At 51.6% G+C, this 17716-nt stretch overlaps 1 protein-coding gene across 4 annotated transcripts; it reads right to left on the reverse strand.

The window, feature by feature from the left end:
• Positions 1-17: 17 nt before the first annotated feature.
• Positions 18-17622, reverse strand: LOC114857379 (cyclin-dependent kinase 17-like). 4 transcript variants are annotated; one of them, XM_055509481.1, is made up of 18 exons: positions 17319-17622; positions 10710-10858; positions 8628-8786; positions 8176-8309; positions 5310-5435; positions 4175-4231; positions 3954-4068; positions 3720-3814; positions 3521-3583; positions 3166-3289; positions 2912-3032; positions 2640-2737; positions 2376-2481; positions 2200-2244; positions 1945-1987; positions 1681-1771; positions 1438-1515; positions 18-1141 (listed from the first exon to the last, which is right to left on the reverse strand). In XM_055509481.1, the coding sequence occupies exons 2-18, from the start codon at positions 10834-10836 to the stop codon at positions 1104-1106; spliced, it is 1620 nt and encodes a 539-aa protein (XP_055365456.1). In that variant the 5' UTR covers positions 10837-10858; positions 17319-17622; the 3' UTR covers positions 18-1103. The 4 variants fall into 4 exon arrangements, with proteins under 4 accessions (XP_055365456.1, XP_055365457.1, XP_055365454.1 ...); XM_055509482.1 differs by lacking the exon at positions 17319-17622 and adding an exon at positions 17043-17062; XM_055509479.1 differs by lacking the exon at positions 17319-17622 and adding an exon at positions 12678-12812.
• Positions 17623-17716: the final 94 nt, after the last annotated feature.

Consider the following 17716-nt stretch of genomic DNA (forward strand, 5'->3'; position numbering starts at 1 on the left):
AAACAAATCCAAACACCTTTAAACTTTATCATTATCTTTACTCTGGAAAAAAAAAAAAGCTCAACGGGCAGGACATCTGCGATGAAATCCCACACCAATAACGATAATCCACAAATAAAGTTAAAGAATATTATACAAAACATCTCTGTAACACTGTTAAATAGACTCAGTATCTTACTCACTAGGGGCAGGACTACAGCTAATGCTCGGTGGCTGTGTGCTTACTCAGAACAGCGACATGCAACACAATGATGGAGGCGATCTGGAAAAAGAGGATCCATTTTTACAGTTGAGTGAGATGGTAATGGCAGAATGGATAAACCAACACTACAGATGCCAAGAGCGGAAATTCGCCTTGCCTTCCTCGTAACAGAACGGTGGAGATGTTTACGGCGGTTAAACATTTTCAGTCTGAAGGATGTAGGAGGTGTAATAATCCTATAATGCCCGTGACGCTTAGACAGTGACTTCTGTCGTCCTGCATTCGTTCATTGCTCACTAGAGACCACATCATCCTGGAATGATACGCCAGCATCTTTTCACACCGAGCGCTGCTCTTCACTTAGCCTCCAGTTGGGGCAACATTACCAGTTTAACCAAAGCTGGCCTCAAGAACCTCCAGCATGAATGGTGGAGAACAGAAACGATGGCGACCGAGACGGAACATCGAACCCCTCTGAGCCGCCACACGAACAGAGCTCTGTTTCCACCACTCACGCCGAGGAGCTTTGAGGAGCATCTTTGTGCATGAAAATGGAAATATTGACAAAGAACAAATCTAAAAATATCACCACTTCAAAAAGAAAAAAAATTCTATACACATTGCATGTACTCGTTAAAGTGACTGAGCCAGTTAGAATTCTAGACAGTAGTTGGATTTAGCAGCAAATTCTCTTATCAATAAATATAGATGTACAGTATATAAATGTCTCTCTAGGGCCAAACGTCGGAGGAGGCTGCGCCTCCCCGGCCGTTCAGGGCGAGTGATGAAGATGATGCTCAATGCCAACATCGATTCCGCTTCGACTCACTGATCCACTGCAGAAGCCGCGCAGCGCCGAGATCCGTCCCACGTGAAGGAGAAGAAACGCACAGTCCAGAAACTAAAACAGCATGCTTTGTCTTCTGCTCTTCCCGGTGCCTACGGGGAAAAACAAAATGATAAAAACAACTCCGTCTATGCCACTTAATATCGCTGCAGGGGGGATAATTAGGCTCCAAGACGAGGAGGGGGTCAAAACAGGAAGTAGAACCCAAGCTCCATATTTAGAACTCCTAATTAAACCAGCTTTGCACAGTTCCGGTTTGCGATGCACAAAGATGCACAGCTGGCTCTGCATTTCTTCTGAATAGAACTTAAAATCCAGATGTTGTGTTTATTCCATCTACTGTTTGTAGACCCATTGCTTTCTAGTGACATCCTACATTATTCCTCACCTGATTCGGGATATGATGAGTTCCTATAGCCTGGGTCTCTCTGCAGCTGCATCTCCTTCAGTGTGAATATGGATATGCCTGCCAGACATCAGCGTCAGTCAATGCAACACAAAAATTACATCTTGCCAGCAGAATAGCGTCTTTGTTATGAGGCTGTAACTGATCCTCCACTGCAATGTCCCCAAGTAGTACCTAGCGGAGCTCGCCAAGTCTGCAATACTGCGCTGCCATTTCATTACTCACTCTCTGGCAGTGCGTGCACTCGTGGCCCCAGGCTCCTGAAGTATGGCTGTCTCATTGCTTCATCAGCAGAGATCCTCTTTTTCGACTCGTACTGAAAGTTTGGGGAGGGGAGGGGGGCGGCAGAAGAAGCAAGAACAACAGAAAACGGGGTCAGCTCCATGTGAATGTGCTGGCGTGAGTCGACGTGCGTCGCTCCAAATACACAGCCCCCGTCTCGCAGCTTTGGACATTGCACTAATGCCCAACGCACACTCTCAGACTCACTTTTAGGAATGACATCAGCAGGTCGGTGCCATCAGTGTCCAGTCTGTAGGGGGAAAGGAGGGGGAGGTGTCAGTAAAGGTGGGGTCACACACAGATGCTGGCGAGCACAAGGAAGGAAACGGAATCAAGTATTTCACAGGATTTCCTTACAGGAAGCGTCAAAGAGCACACTGCAGTAAAACGAGCCACTCACACCAACGTCTGCCGCGCTAAACGCTAAAACGTCTACATCACAAAGCGGCCGTTCTCCTATACCTGGGTCTGATCAGAAACATTTGCTCCTCTTCGATGACTAGAGGGCTAACGAGAGAAGTGAGGCAGCGGCGTTAGGTTCAAGGGTGTGAAACCAGACAGCAGCATGGTACAAACAGTACAGCGCTACATCTGATGTAGGAAGGAGACAACGACCACACAGGGAGTGTCGGGCTTACCTCGGTGCGTGGTTAAGAAGGGGCTGGGCCTTGTATTTAGGGAATTTGTAGGACTTGAACTCGTCAATAGAGGATATTCCCGGCCAGCTGTCTTCGGTGGGAGTGCCTGTGGAGGGATAGTCAACCAAGCTGTGAGTGTGGCTTTGCCATGGCAGCTGGAGGGGCTTTTCGCGCTGCCACAGGGGCTACATGCCAGGGCTAATGGGATTAAAGGCTCATGTTCAAAGTTCCGGGGCTTCGCCGTCACCAGGGGGCAGCACTGACCTAGCAGCCTGAAGATGAGGTGCAGCTCGTCCTCCACCGTGGAGCCTGGGAACAGAGGCCTGCCCGCAGCCATCTCATAGAATATACAGCCCACGCCCCTGAGCGGACGACACAGACGGGAGAGATCGGTTTGCTAATCATAGGTTCACAGTTTCCATCTGAAGCTCCCATCGCAGGAGTCTTGTGTGCGAGGATTAGATTTGGCTGCACCTTAAGCGGGAACGTCAGGCAGACGGGGCAGGAGCCTGCTCAGTGTTTCCTAACCCACTCACCACATGTCTATCTGCGTGGAGTACTCGGAGGAGCCCAGCAGCACGTCTGGAGGCCGATACCAGAGCGTTACCACCTCGTTAGAGTATGTTTTGGTGGGCACGGACTTGGCCCTCGCCAGACCTGTGGAGGAGGAGCATGAGAAATAAAAAAAAATGATCCAATAAACACATTCAGTATAAACTCATTAACTTCACATGCTTAGAAAACAACGTTTTCCTCTTATTCAACTCAAGGATCATGTGTTTATTTTTACCAAAGTCAGCCAGTTTGAGCTCCCCTCTGTCATTGATGAGCAGATTTTGGGGTTTCAAGTCTCTGTGTAGGACTTTCCTTCTGTGGCAGTAGGCCAGGCCTCGCAGGATCTGGAACAGAAAAATCTGGAAGACACAAATGTAATGGTGAATCAATTGTGCTGAAAAATGGAGCTTAGTGTAGATTAAGCATTGCAAATTACGCTCCGCAAAATATGAAATGTAATTGCATTAAAGTCTGGGATAAATAGTGATAAAACTAAATGGTAATGTACAGGTCAGAGTCCAACACAAACCACCAGGGGGCAGTGTTTCAACCACTACCAAGGTGTGAAGTTGAAGTGGGCCAGGGCTCACCTTCACGTTCTGCATGCTGAGGATGTTCCCACAGTCGTCCATGTACTGCTTCAGGTCTTTGTCCTAGAAAAGCGAGGGAGGGGACAGGAACTGTTGAGAGCAAGTGGGTCAGCGGACTGCAGTGAATAATAACGACGCTCGCTTTAGCAGAGCGGGCCGGGTCACGCGCCGCAGAGGGCACCGAGTTCGTGGCTCTCACCAGATACTCGAAGACCAGCGTGAGCGACTTGTCTGTGTGGACGATGTCGTGCAGCGTCACAATGTTGGCGTGTTTCAAATCCTTCAGCAGCGACACTGACACGAGACACAGAAGAAGACAGACGTCATTTCGTTATACACTCTTAATCCTACACAGGTCTTACAAGAATTTAACTAATCAAGTCAATCAAGCCCTAAAATTTAGTCAATAAATGAGCCATAAAGTGCGTCATACCTTCCCGAATGGCTGTACAAGGTGCCCCCTCTTCGTGTTCCAGTCTGATCTCCTTCAGCGCCACCAGGTTGTCTGTCAGTTTACTTCTCCCCTTGAAGACGGTGGCGTACGTGCCCTGGAGCACAGAAGACACAGGATGAGCCGAGGACGGGTTTCAGCAGCCGGACTGTTCGTGTTGGATCAGAACGTGAGCCCCTGGGGCGTTAGCGGTCAACACCTACCTCTCCCAGTTTGTCCAGTTTGATGTAGGTCTCCAGCTTCCCAAACCCAATTTCTGACTGGAGGAGAGAAAGGGACGAACCGCATTAATGATGTCGCCGACTTTATTAGCGCTGACAAGATTACAGGCACCGCAGCAAATCCGTATGACGGCCCTCCAGCATCACGGCCGGGATGGAAGGAGGTCACAGACCCCCAGCAGCCGTCAGCGCTAACATGTTGTGACAAAGGACTGTTGGCTTTTGGCTTTTATAATGTGTTTGGTTCTGGGCGAGACAAGTGAAGGAACATCACACAGAAAACGTAATGTCTGCTTACGAATTACTTCAGGTCATCATAAATGTGGTTCCAGGTTTTTTTTTACTTTTATTTTGACATTCATAGCAGTAGCAGGAAACTGCAAGTCACTGCAACTTCACTCTGACCTTCGTTACAGAATGAAGACCGGCATCAGAACAGCTGAACTGAGACGTGTGCTGCTGATGCGCCGTGAACCGGGCTGCAGGAGGCGCGTGTCACTGCAGCGGAACCGGACGCGGCTCCCTGATGCACGTTCGAGGTAAAACCACGAGCCAAAAAGACAGAAACAGAAAAAGACGCGCGGCGACAGGCTGAGAGGAAGACGCTTGCGCTCGCACGCTCTCACTTCTGCCCGTCAAACGACTCTCGCTTTCAAATGTCCTCCGACGGACGCTTCCTTCCCAGTTCTCTCTGTTTCTGACAGTTAGTTCTCAGTGTCGTACGTAGGCAACGGCTGCACATTTACATAAGAGCCGCTTAGCGGCGTTAGCACTCGACTTCCTCCACCGCATTTCACAGGCAAACACTGTGGCCTCTGCGCTGCAGTTATCTAAGAGCTGCAGGTTGCACAGCAGTCTCCAGTTTGAGCTGTGAGACATTAGATAAGACAATACATCATAAACAATCATTACAATTTCGCTGGCTCCGGTCTTATTCCTGCGTCTTATTCCAGGAGCGTGATGGGTTTAGGGTAATTTAAAGCTAAGTGAAGTAACCCGGTGATAACATCTCTTCTGACAGCGTGGTTTTAAGGCTCCAGGCTCTAATCAAGGACACTTCATTAAACTAGACTCATCAAGCCCCCGTCTGATTCCAGGTCCTCTAGTCTGGTCTCACCAGCGACGTTCTGCGGGAGCGTCGGCTCAGAGGCTGGTCGAACGGCGGGCTGCTCAGCTTCAGCTTCTCCAGGTAACCGTCAGGTATCCGGATGTCAGCCGGCAGGGACAGACGCTTGTTCAGGTCCTGGGAACACAGACGCGCAAAACAAAGTCGAAGGCGTCAGAGCAGACGCAATTATTAGGTAGAATCTGTCAGTAGCAGCATCAGACAGCCAGGAGTTACAGGTTAACAGAGGGAGGGTGTGTGTGTGTGTGTGTGTGTGCGCTTGTACTTTCATCAAAGGGAGAACCAAAAAAATAAATAAATAAATAAAGGTATTTTCCTACCAAACCTCCATTGACATTAATGCCTTTCCCAGCCCCTTACTCTAACCATTACAACTACAGGCAGATGTCAAACCTTTGCTCTAATCTCCAAAACTCAATTCTAAGCTCAGCCCTAAAATCACACCTTAACCCTCAAACAAACCTTTAAAGCTGTGGGGACCGGCCAAATTCAAGGATGTGTGTGTGTGTGTGTGTGTGTGTGTGTGTGTGTGTGTGTGTGGGTGTGTGTGTGTGGGTGTGTGTGTGGGTGTGTGTGTGGGTGTGTGTGTGTGTGTGTGGCGCCTCCTGTTAAACCCTTTAAGAGTTCGGCGTAAAGTATTTCCCGGAGCAACAAAGCGCTAAAGCATGATCCTAATAAGTTGTTATATAAAAATACTCACGCTCACATTACAACACTGAGATTCTTCCCATCATGCATTTCCTCCATTTGTTAGATTACTGCTAATCCAGTCTCTCTCTCTCTCTCTCTCTCTCCGGCTGCTTTAAACCTACTTCCACCCCCTCTGTGGCAACACTGAACACCATAATATGCAACGCTGAAATCTCCACATTACAACAACAAGCTCACTGATGAATGTGTAACTGACCCTGAACAAACCGCCCAACCCTTTAAGCTTCTATTAAACCAGGAAAGAAGCTCCACTTGTTGCTCACTGGTGCATCAGGTTTGCTGAAATATTGACTGCAACTTCAACTTTATCACTTGCTCCTTTTGGCTTCCAGATTTTTGTTCTTTGGTGGAATTTAACAGACCAAACCATTAAATCGTAATTAATCAGACCCTCAAACCTTCAGTTGCCTTCCTGCTCCTTTAAAGCAAAAGCTGCTAAAATGTCTGCATTTCCAGGAACAGAACCGGTGGTTTGTCCTTGGGGCAAGTGTTGTGATCCACCACCTAACCTTAGCAACCCCCCAGCCCTCCTCCAGCCGGTCCAATCAACCCGTCCTAATCTGTTACAACAGGGCCCCATCTGGACCGTATTACAATAATCCTTGTGATGTAATCCCACAACAGCACTGCTTCCTCTGTGGCGGGAGAATGACCACAGACGGGTAATTTCCCCAGTCTTCCTTCTAAACTTCCTTCCTCCACAACGTCGGCTTCTGCTGCTGCTTCAATCATTAGCTCAAACACTGATTTCAAACAGGCCTGTGGTCAATCGATGCAAAGACAGAAGCTTTTCTCTGTGTACGTGCTGCTGTGCGAATAAATCAAGCTCAAACAGGAAACAGGAAGTGTGAAGGGCTGCTCTCGGTCATGTGTGGGCAGCGCTGGATAGCGTAAGCTGCTTAGCTCCAGGTTAAAGTTTCCTTTGGTGCAGTCTTGCAAGCTTCAGTTCATCTGTGCAGTGACTTGAATCTGCTGGTAAATCCCCACGGGTCCTGCAGCTAAAGCAGCCAATAAGCACCAGGCTCGTTGATCACGTGACCTCTCCGCCCGCGGTCACCCAACAGGTGCTGTGGTTCAGTCAGGATGTCAACATCAGCAACACAATCAAGAAATAAACTAAATAAAACCAAAAGGTTGCCTCAGGAAATTACTAACCCTAATATAAAAATATTTTATATTCTCTTTTATTATCATAAACCACCTACCTAAACAAATCCTGCATGTTTGAGCTGGTTTGTTTAAGCAAGAACATAAAAACTGCTAAAGGGCAGACGATCAGTGACGTTTCACTGTGAACCTGGTCTGGCAGCCGTCTGGAGACGTCACTGCTACATCCTACAATCCCATTAGGAGCCACTAAGATGGATTTAGCAGCCTCGGGTCTGGCTTCGATGCGAAGAAAGACAATCAGCACACGCTTCAAACGTACGCTCTCTACAGCATATTTGTGTGAGGTCAAAGCCATTTCCACCATCCTCCCGTGTCCACGCACTGTGACAGCAGACGAGGCTCGGAATTCCTCGCTCGTGTCGTTCTAGCTGCTCCACTAAAAGTGAGCAGGACGCGATGACAGCCATGACAGTTATGTCTTTAAAGTGGCTTTCGTCTGTTCCCAAATGCTTAACTTTATTATTTCGGAGCAATCACATCTCATACCCGCAAGACATGAAGACAAAAACAATAACGGGAGTCAGAAGTCTTTCCACGCTGTGTTGACACTACGGAGCCACCCAAGGAATGTGCGTTTGTGTCCGGGAGACAGCGGGAGAAAGTAAATGAGGGGGTTTGGTGGGTGGAGACGGTGGCAAATGTGAAAGCTTTTAAAACGCATCTCAGAAGTATGTTCAGAATGTGGAGGCACTGTGTGCGTGTCACATGCTGAGATGTGGGCAGCAGAGGGCTCCTGCGTGTCCGCGGACGCCCGCACCCAGCGCGACGCCTCCATTCATCTGCTTCTAAGTGATTGAAGCCAAACATACCTTCGGTGACAAAGCGAAGGCTGAAGCACTAAATCAGACACGACCCCCGACGGGTAAATGTGTCATGATTCATATCGGCAGCCGGCGTCAGAGCTGCTTAATCGCAGCCGCTGAGTCACGTCTCGCGGCGTGCGCTCGGTTCACGCGAGGACGGGGAGGGAGCTCACCTCGGCAGAGATGCGGCGGGCGCCGCGGCTCCTCAGGCAAACGCCCGTGGGCGACTGCACCTCGTCGGAGGACGTCCCCGACGCCTGGTCGCTCTCGCCGTCCGAGCCCATCTTCAGGTTCTCGTGGACGATATCTGAGAGACAGAGAGGAGGATGAGGGGGTCGGTCGGGGATAGAACAGCTGTGCTCCATCAGGTTTATTAAGCGCCACAGGCTGCTACAGCGCGGATCCATACATCATAGTGTAATTGCTTCTTGCAAAACAAACTGGGGTTTTGTAGAAATAAGACACTGCTTCGCCTCCTCCGGGCGCTTATGCTAGAAAAGCTGTTAATTTATGCTTCGCGTGTGGACTGGGAATCCAGGCTGCAGCATCCGCTTAATCATTCAAAGCCCCATTAACAAACAGTTTATTGTGTGACTCGATGAACCACCACAGAGCGCTGTCTCACCGAGGCGGCTGCCGTTGCGGGGCATGAGGGAGCCCAGGCCCCCTCCGATGACGCTCTGGGGCCGTCGCAGCGGCGGCTTCTTGAAGGACCCCGTGTACTGGTGGAGGAAGGAGTGGACGCTGTGGGCCGACGGAGGCCGGCCGTTTCTCACTATGGGCTCTGCAGGACAACACAAGGCGCCAGATGAGACAAGGCAAACTTATCCACCTGGAGCTTTCAGTTAAGATGATGTCATCTGCAGGTTCTGGGAGAGCGGGCTGATCATGACTTCTAGCTGATGACATCATCATAACTGGGAAACTCCATCACCATAAAAAAAGGAATAGTTATAATACAGTTTTCTGTGACCTTCTAAGCTGCAGTAGCTTTGGTGATTTCTTTCACTGACGACACAGAAGCCCTTACTAAACCTGATTAGTTCCCCCGACTCGGCTGCCACCATCCATTACAGCTGCCGTGTCACATGTAATCGAAACACGAGGCAGAGATTTGGGCGACAGAAACGCCGGAGCGAGATCCTCGATGAGATTCACAAGCATCGAGAGGAAACGAGCAACGCCGTCATCGGAACTCCAGAGTTCTGCAGCAGATGGTGCTGAGCCCTGAGCTCACCGTCACGGGAGTCTGTCTGCGGTTAAAGAGACAGAAGACGCAGACGGAGCGAGCGGCGCCGAGGACACGGGCTCGGACTTCAGTCACGATTCTGGCTTTCCTTTAGAACCATCACCAGGAAGTGTTTTAAAACCGCCAGCTTCACAAACACTGATTGGATTTCGTTCTGTTAATTTATGAATAAAAGCTTGGCAGTTTATTTATAATATTAGTATTAGATCCTAAAACATTTCCAAGTAGACATTTATCACATTTGCTATGAGACAAACAGTCCCTGTGCAGCGTCCAGGGCCTTGTGCCCCTGCTGCCTTATCTCTGTGCAGCTGCTGCCGCCACTGGCCTCAGCTCTGTGTGTTACATAATCAGATCAGGACCAGAGCGTTTTTCCCCAAACGCAGGGTTATCGCATCTCATCTGGCTACTTCATTCTGTCTCCTCTCAAGCTGCTAAAACCCACATTTACAAACCCACACATGCACAGCATAATTCTGTGCCCAGTCACCGAGCACGGAACACTCTGGCCAAACCTGGTGTTAATCACTAAACAAAAAGCTCTTTACAAAGCCGGGTAGTTCTCAGAGGGGGGGGGGGGGGGGGGGGGGGGGGGGGGGGGGGGGGGGGACATGGACCGTCTGACAGATTGAGCGAGGGGAGGAAAACTTTTCATTGGGACAAAGAGCGAAGGAGGGAGGACGGGGCTGAGAGCGGCCGGGGGGCAACGCGTCGGGACGGCCGGGAACCCGAGCGCGGCTAAAAGACGCAAAGGGAAAGTTCATCAAGATGCTTGGCTACTTTCACCAAGTCATCCAAGTTGCCGTGGCAATGTCATGGAAACTCCAGTTTGTTTCCAGCCCCGGGGCGCCATGGCAACGGTGTGGCAGCACACCAAGGCATGCTCCCTCTCTCGCTCCCTGCAGATTTTGTATGAGCGCCGATAAGCCGCCGTGACCCTCCCATTTTATTTTGACGCCTTGAAGGCCTCAACCTTCAGCGAGATCCAAACAAATGATGTAACCGACCGCAGTAACCGTGAGCCGGGAACAATGTGTCTACAGAAAATTAGATACGAGTCCTGTCGCGGTGGCGGACCAAAGTCAACACGGGGTTATTAAGCGGAGGGAGTTACTGCTCTAGTCGTGAATTTCTCTGTCCAGTCAGTTCTAAGTTACAGTTTGGTCCATTTCCAGACACTGAGTGGACGAGAAACTCAAAACTAAACCACGGCTCCCAAGGTCCTAATAAAACATTCAACAGCTCAACTTGGTCCTTTTTAAGATTCCGAGTCAGTGTTTTATAAGCAGTCCGCTTTGGTTTAAATATATACTGTTAATGTAAATATCTGCACATATGCTCCACAAACTAAAGTAAAACAGGCTCATAGGCAAAGATAGGAGAATGACAGCTCTATACAAACACTGCTGGACGGCTCATGGTTTCAGATGCATGAATCAAACCCAGTGTGAAGCTCACCGCTGTCCTTGAGGCCGTTCTCCTCGATGGTCATCTGCTCGGCGAGCTCGGACAGCGACTCGTCGATGGTGTGGCTGCCGCGCAGCGTCTGCGACAGGCGCCTCTTGAAGCGCTTCATCTTCTCCATGGAGCTCTCGGGGAGGGGGGGCCTGGGGGTGAACGACAGTGTGTGTGTGAGCCAGGGTAAAGACGTACACCTCCACTATGAGAGCTTTGTGTTGACGCAGGCCTCGACACCTGTAAACCGCCTGAACCCAGCGTTTCACAATCGCACATCAAGAGTCAAAGCGAAACAAAGCAGGCGCTGAATCCGAGTGGGCGACAATGACTCAGACTCATCAGAACTCTGCCGTTAATTATGACTCAGCTCACTGAGGCACATCACTATACATTCCTCCCCCCCGGGGGAGAACCGGCGAGTTGGTGAGGGATTCTTATGGGCGAGTTTACAGTACAGACGCCGAGCCACCGGACCGGAAAGGCAAAACGTGAACGGGGGGATTTGCTGGTGAATGGAGCAGGACTGGCCCGAGTCCACATCACACATTCCAGCTGCGTTCACTGCGCATGAGAGGAGACCGATCATGAGGGCGACGAGGAGAGAAGCAGCAGGAGAATCAAAGCATGAGATATCTGGGAGCGGCGGCTGCCGTGAGCTCCATGCAGAGATGGTGACGTCACCGCGGCGGCAGATCCGGACACGCGTCTGTCTGCGAGCGGGTGACGGGTGAAGCCAGACGTGAACACGCACGCGAGCTGCGGCCCCTCCGGCAGCGCCGCCTGGCAGCCGACAGCCCCTTCCTCCGCACGGCGCCTCCCAGAACCGGGACGGAGGCCAAGCGTCACGGAGCAGATGGGGCTGAACCGGGTCACAGCTTCAGGTATCGGTCCCGGACTTCCTGTTCAGCCTCCTCTGCTAGGACCACTCCCACTTTACCTCTCTCCTCCTCCTGCCAGCGTTCGACGCCACAGCCTCAGGTTCCGGTCAGACGAGCCAGAAGACGGATTTCTGATGTCGTCATCATACATTTAAACACCACCATCTCGGCAGAACAGCGAGGAGTCTCTCTCATCGTTTTCTGTGAATGAACTTATTTTTTTTTTCTGTGTTTCTCATTGAGCAACAATGAGTCTAACTCTTGTATGCGAGAGGAGGAGGCCAACGTCACAACTCATAACCGCTTCACATCAGACGCTTCCGGATGGTGACGCATCATCTCCTGAACAGCTCAGCTCTACCCACACTCCGTGAGCCGGGTGTTCACCACCAACACAGGCCGCTTCACACCATTATCCACTTACATCAATTAGTTGCTCCTCTATTGCTTTCTTCTTCCAAACACATTTTCACATAAGTTAAAAAAAAAAGACAGCTTTGCTAATAAAAGCTTAATCTTTTTCCTCTGATCGCGGTCTGACACTTCTCCAGACAACATAAACTGTTTACAGTCACCAAGATAATCTCAAATCAGGATTATCTGGCATGAACCGACGGGACATTAACGCTTCTCTCTGTTCTGGTCACTTTCCAGAATCCCCTCTTATTTCATTAATGTATACGATGGCATAGATGTTAATGGGCTCCCTCGTAACAGCCCAGAAAGCCTTTGCCCCACGCCGCTAAACAGGCTGGATCCTTTGGGGGGGCAGCCAGGGGATGAGGAGGAGGAGGAGGGAGGGGGGGTGCGTTGTAGGGGTCCGGGCGCGCAGCGGATTCTGGCTTCGTTGCCACGGCAACACGCTGCTTTTTTCCCCCCATGCTGAAAATGCAGCGCACGGCGGGAGGCTGCTCGCATGCTGATTTTCCCTCCGTCTCCCTCCGTTTCACACCCTATAGCAACCATAGCCCCCCCCCCCACCCCCACTGCATGTACAGTTTTTAAACCCCTGAACAGAAGCACGGGGAACGAGTCACACACATTTTCCACGCCGTCTTCTGATATCAGCAGCGCACGCCCCTGTGCTGACCTTGGATTTCGACTTCGGTTCCTTCGCTCCCTGACTTCCGCGTTGTATTTAATAAGGCATGTTGTTGATCTGTACCAGCCAAACGCACCATAACAGGCCCCCTGCATCACTGACTAACACGACACCAGCTGTGCGCTCAGATGCATTCCCCGACTCGGTTTCATCTGCAGTACAGCAGGCGGGGGGGTGGATCTGATGCAGAGCGAGCGGGAGCGGAGGGAGGGGGCCGGAGTTCTACGGATGCTGCAGTGGCGACAAGAAGCATATGCTTTATATGGATCCTGCTCTTAGCGGTGGATGAGCAGCTACAGTGATCACAGGCAGAGCCAGGTCAAGGGCAGAGATCCCGCCGCTGCAGCCTGTCTGCGACGCCTCCAGGTTCTAGTCAACGAGCCCGCGTCCTCGGGTCCCGAGAACGGCCTCCCCTCCGGAGACAGAGAACGAGCGTCGCCGCTGGCGTGATTCACGAGTGAGCTCAGCACAGCCTTTATAAAGAGCAGCCTTTTCTCATCTTGGCCAAGACAATGAGGACATGAGTGAAGTAGCTGGCTCCATTATGGGGCCTTACATAAAAGGCCGCATTGTGCACGGCAGAAGCAGGGCTTTCTGCAGGAGATGCGGGAGGTGGAGGGGGCTGCGTGGTGCCGAGCTGGAGCAGAGGCAGGGTCCTCCATGGGACGAGGGGCCGGGTCCGCGTGGCTTTTTGGACCTCTGACACGGGTCTGGCTTCACACCTGACGGACAGCAGAGCCTCTGGCCGAAGGAGGCCAAGCCGTAGCGGTGACGCACAGCCACAGACCTCGCAGGCGAGGAGATTCACCAGTGGCTGATTAGCGCGGTTGCCACGGTGACGGCAGCTTGAGTGACGGGCCGGCTCCTCGCTAAGCTTTTCCTGTGGCCCTGCTCCGCCTGCAGTCAACAGACGCCCGGGTTTGCCGTAACCGCAGTGAAAGCGCCAGGAAGAACCGGTCGAACCAGAACAGCCTGAAACTGACTGTGGCTGAAAGCGATCTTGTTGATCTCAGGTAAATTAAATGTGTATTTTGGAGGTTTGAACCGTTTGATGAAGCAAACAGAACGCTTCACAGTCTCCTGTTCTACAACGGTTACCCCCCCCATTATGTTGAAAGGCTTCAAACACACCACCACCAGCAAAGTTAAGACACCTTCATTGGCAGCGAGCTTCATTAAATGAGTGTCCAGTCAAACCTGCTGTAAAGCACAATACTGTGCAATTTAAGGATATAAAAGGGGAAAAACATGCAGGATTCAGAAACTCCAGTTGTGTATGTCAGCACCACCAGCAGCCGTGTCTGGACCCGAAAACACAGTGAAAGCATAAGTCAGAAACTCCGTTTAGCGTCGCTTCCACTCTACATGACAACGGGTTCGTGAATGGGATGAAAAGATGACTTGTGACAGGAAAGCCTCACGGACGCAGCTGGGATCAGCAGATATGCTCAGATTTCATCTGGCACGCAACAGACAGCCTGTCACTCAAGTGAGGGGGTTTCTCCCTATAATCCATTTTTGGGGAAAACATCCAATTTTGCGGTTTGCGGCGGTTTCCCGTCCAGCTCTAATCCGACCGCCGGGACGAGCGGCCGCGTCGATGCCGCGTCTCATCAACGGCGGCGCAGACTCCGCTCTGACTGACACGGAGACAATTACGAAGGCACAGACTCATCCATCAGAGCCGCAGTCAAGTCACCTGCCGCCCGTGCGAGCAGGGCATTAGCATGAGAGAGAGGGCGGCAATTAGCCCCCCCCGCCCCCCCGCCTGCAGGCCTGTGTTCAGCCTCACAGCAGGAGGTCCTCGCTGCGGGAACAACAGCCCCGGCGGTTATCTCGCGTCGGGCAGACGACACGATGGGGTCGTCGCCGCATCAGTTTACACAACAAACAGCTTTTACTTCACCGGCCTCCGCTTCGTCTGAGTCAAGATGAAGCGATACTGCGTTCAGGATTACCTGTTATTTCCTACAGTTCAGCTTTAACAATCCTGCGTCGCTGCTCATTATGGCCCTAAATGCTCTAAATGTGCAGAAAGACAATTAAAGGTTGACTCACAGGGTTGACGTGTTACAGTAAAACCAAGTTCCAGGCAGATGTTGTCTGGTGTGAGCAGAACACATGCAAACAGGTAGATTAAAGGCTCCGACGCCGTAATGGTGCATTCAGGGTGCAAATACACCGCAGGTCACACGAGCGACACCACCTCCATCTAGGAAGTTAGGTCCGAATCACTGCTAGCTGCTTCCCTGAAACGATGTCTTCATACGGTCTTATCTGTGCAGCAACATTCAAAACATTTACAAAAGGTGGAAAAGAGAAAACAGAAGCTATTGTGACATTTAGGAAGCTAAAACATTTCAGTTTGTTAAATCACAACAATTACCCAATGGTTTGTTTCCTGGTCTTTGCATCTTTACTTCCAGATGCACTTTAACAAACTGTTAAAAAGCCCCCATTTAGCGCTTCCCATGATGTGAGTGTTCAGAAACTCACTGGGCCTTAAATTAAATGGAAAATTGATAACACCATTAAGAAGGAGCCCAAAGCTTCTTTATAGCTGTTGGACACCAGGCTACTTTCTCCGGCCCCGATTAGAAAAGCACTAAGCCGAGGTCGAGCGGTCCCTGCTTGTAAAGTCAGCCAATTAAAAGTATGAAAACATGGATTTAATGTGTTTTCATCAAAGCGGCGAGAACCACATTACAACCACTTCAGTGCATCTCAAACACGTAAAGCTCCTCCGTAACAAAACGGGTTGGGATGATGCCCGTCTGCCAAATTAAGACCGGGTTCAATCCGGGAGTGACGGGAAAAAAAGGCAATTTTAGCCCCTCACCTGTTTCAGACATTAATACTACAGATGACAACCCAGACATGCGGTGTACGGTATTACTGCATAGCTCAATCAAACAGGTTCTAAGCCAGTTGGCTCAGGGCTGGAGAGAGAGAGAGAGAGGGGGGGGGGGGTCCAAATTCAGGGTTCGACGGCCAAACACGCGGGCAACAGTCTAGTGGAGCAACTGGACTGAGCCGACGGGCCGAGTTCCTGCGTTAATGCAGCAGTGAGAGCAGGACGAGTGTGTCTTCATGTCTATGTATAGACGGCAGCAGAGCCTGTGACATAGCAGCTGCTCCCCGGAGAGTAGTGACACATTAACCTTCAGCCAGCTGTCTTGGCCCGGCACACGGCTGCCTCTCACATACGCGCACGCAAACACACCCGCGGCGTGGAAAGCTCGCACACTTCACCCATAATAACAGTCCGCCGGGCGCATTCTGCGCCGCAAACACCCAAACAACGCGTACTGGACCACCGCCGGATCCGCTCCGGAGCTCCAGGGATCAGCGGGGTCACGGCGGGTCCGGTTACCCAGCCTCCGCCCTTCCCCGGGGGGCCTTCGCCACGGAGCTGGTCCCTCCTGCAGGTACGACTGGGAGTGAAACCTGCTCACAGGAAACAAGACAAAGTCCCTGAGCAGATGCTGGAAACTGGTTCTGTTGTTTCCACTGATCAACATAGATTTTTAAAACTGACTCTGTGCCAAAGTTTGGTCAGATATTGGATAAAATATCAGTGTGGGCTCTGTCACAAGCATATTATAGCTCACGTTCTAATTAAAGGATATTATTATGTGTACAAAAGAAGAGTTGGGCAAACGCAGTGCAAATGCACTGAAAGGTGAAGAGTATAACTTATTTTCTGCATGAGTTCAGTAGCTGCAGTAAACCGCTAATAAGATAAGATGCTGTCTGTGTGCACGTGGAAAAGGGGCAAATACTAATAATAAAGCCGGCCTCATGTTTTTTCAATTACTGCTCTGAATCAGTGAGAACAATAAACACGAGGCCACGTCAAGATGAACTTCCTCGTCGGCTCGCCATCACAATCACCCCCCGTCCGTGAACAATGATGTCTTCCCTCACACTTCTCGCTCGTCCACCCACACAATCGCGCACCAACACGAGGTCAGCGCCGCACACGGAAGCGGGCACAAACACGGAAATGCGTGGAAAGTTTCCTGCCGAGGTGAGATTTCTAGAAACTGCTGTTTGGGCGTCCCGGGAGCCTTCAGGCAACGCTGCGTGCAGGCTCCCCGCGGCGGCCGTGCGCGTGCGCCCGCGCGCGAGAGAGGTCGGTACGGTTCGCGCCGCGCTTCGAGAGGTTATTAAACGAATGTTTGGAGCGGAGAGACGGGACATCGCTGAAATGTGGGTCAGTGGATGTTTTGGTGGCAGCTCTGCAAGACGATACACGCAGAGCAGCCGGGCCCTTCCTTCCCGCAGCCCGCGACCTCACGCAGCACCGTGTCACCCACGCAGCCGGGTTTAAAAACTTAACGTTCAACTCACACACACGCCAAACCCCGGCCACGGCCACGGCCACGGCCACGGGCCGCCGCTGACCTGCGTTGGTTGGAGTTAAACGCACCAGGTGAACGCACGCGCGCGCACGCACACACACGCCGAGGTCTGTGAAGTAAACACTGCTACATTGTTAAGCCCGGTCTGTGTCGGTGCGGGGGGTGGAGGAGGGGGGGGGGGTTCCTGGTGTCTAACCGGTGGCTCGCCAGCTGCCCCGCTCTGCACATTTCACGCAAACGACGCGCAGAACGCGAGGACTCTCACCAGAATCGATGAGCGCCGCTCCGACCCGAGTCCCCGACCTCGGAGCTTCTTCTCACACCGGACGCCGTCTTTCCCCGCGAGCGTGGAAAAAAACCCCGCACCGACTGCTTCTTCGCCGCCTCCTCCGTCTTCTTCGCTGCGGCTTCGGCGTGCGGGCTGCTACTCTCCGCTCCCCCAGCGTCGCTCACGTCCGCGGGAGCGCAGCGTCCGGCAGCATGGCGTGGATTCAGCCCCTTTAAAAGTTTCACTCCGCCTGGAAGCGAGGACGCGCTGTCGCCTGCGTCTCCTCTCTCGCAGAGACCATGGCAGTGTGGGAGGCGACGGCGATCACCGCCTCCTCTGACGGCGCTGACGCCGCCACACGGCCCGTGTCGTCCGAACGTCGGCGAGGGGAAACA

Source organism: Betta splendens, chromosome 6, assembly GCF_900634795.4.
Source record: "Betta splendens chromosome 6, fBetSpl5.4, whole genome shotgun sequence".
Lineage (NCBI taxonomy): Eukaryota > Metazoa > Chordata > Actinopteri > Anabantiformes > Osphronemidae > Betta > Betta splendens.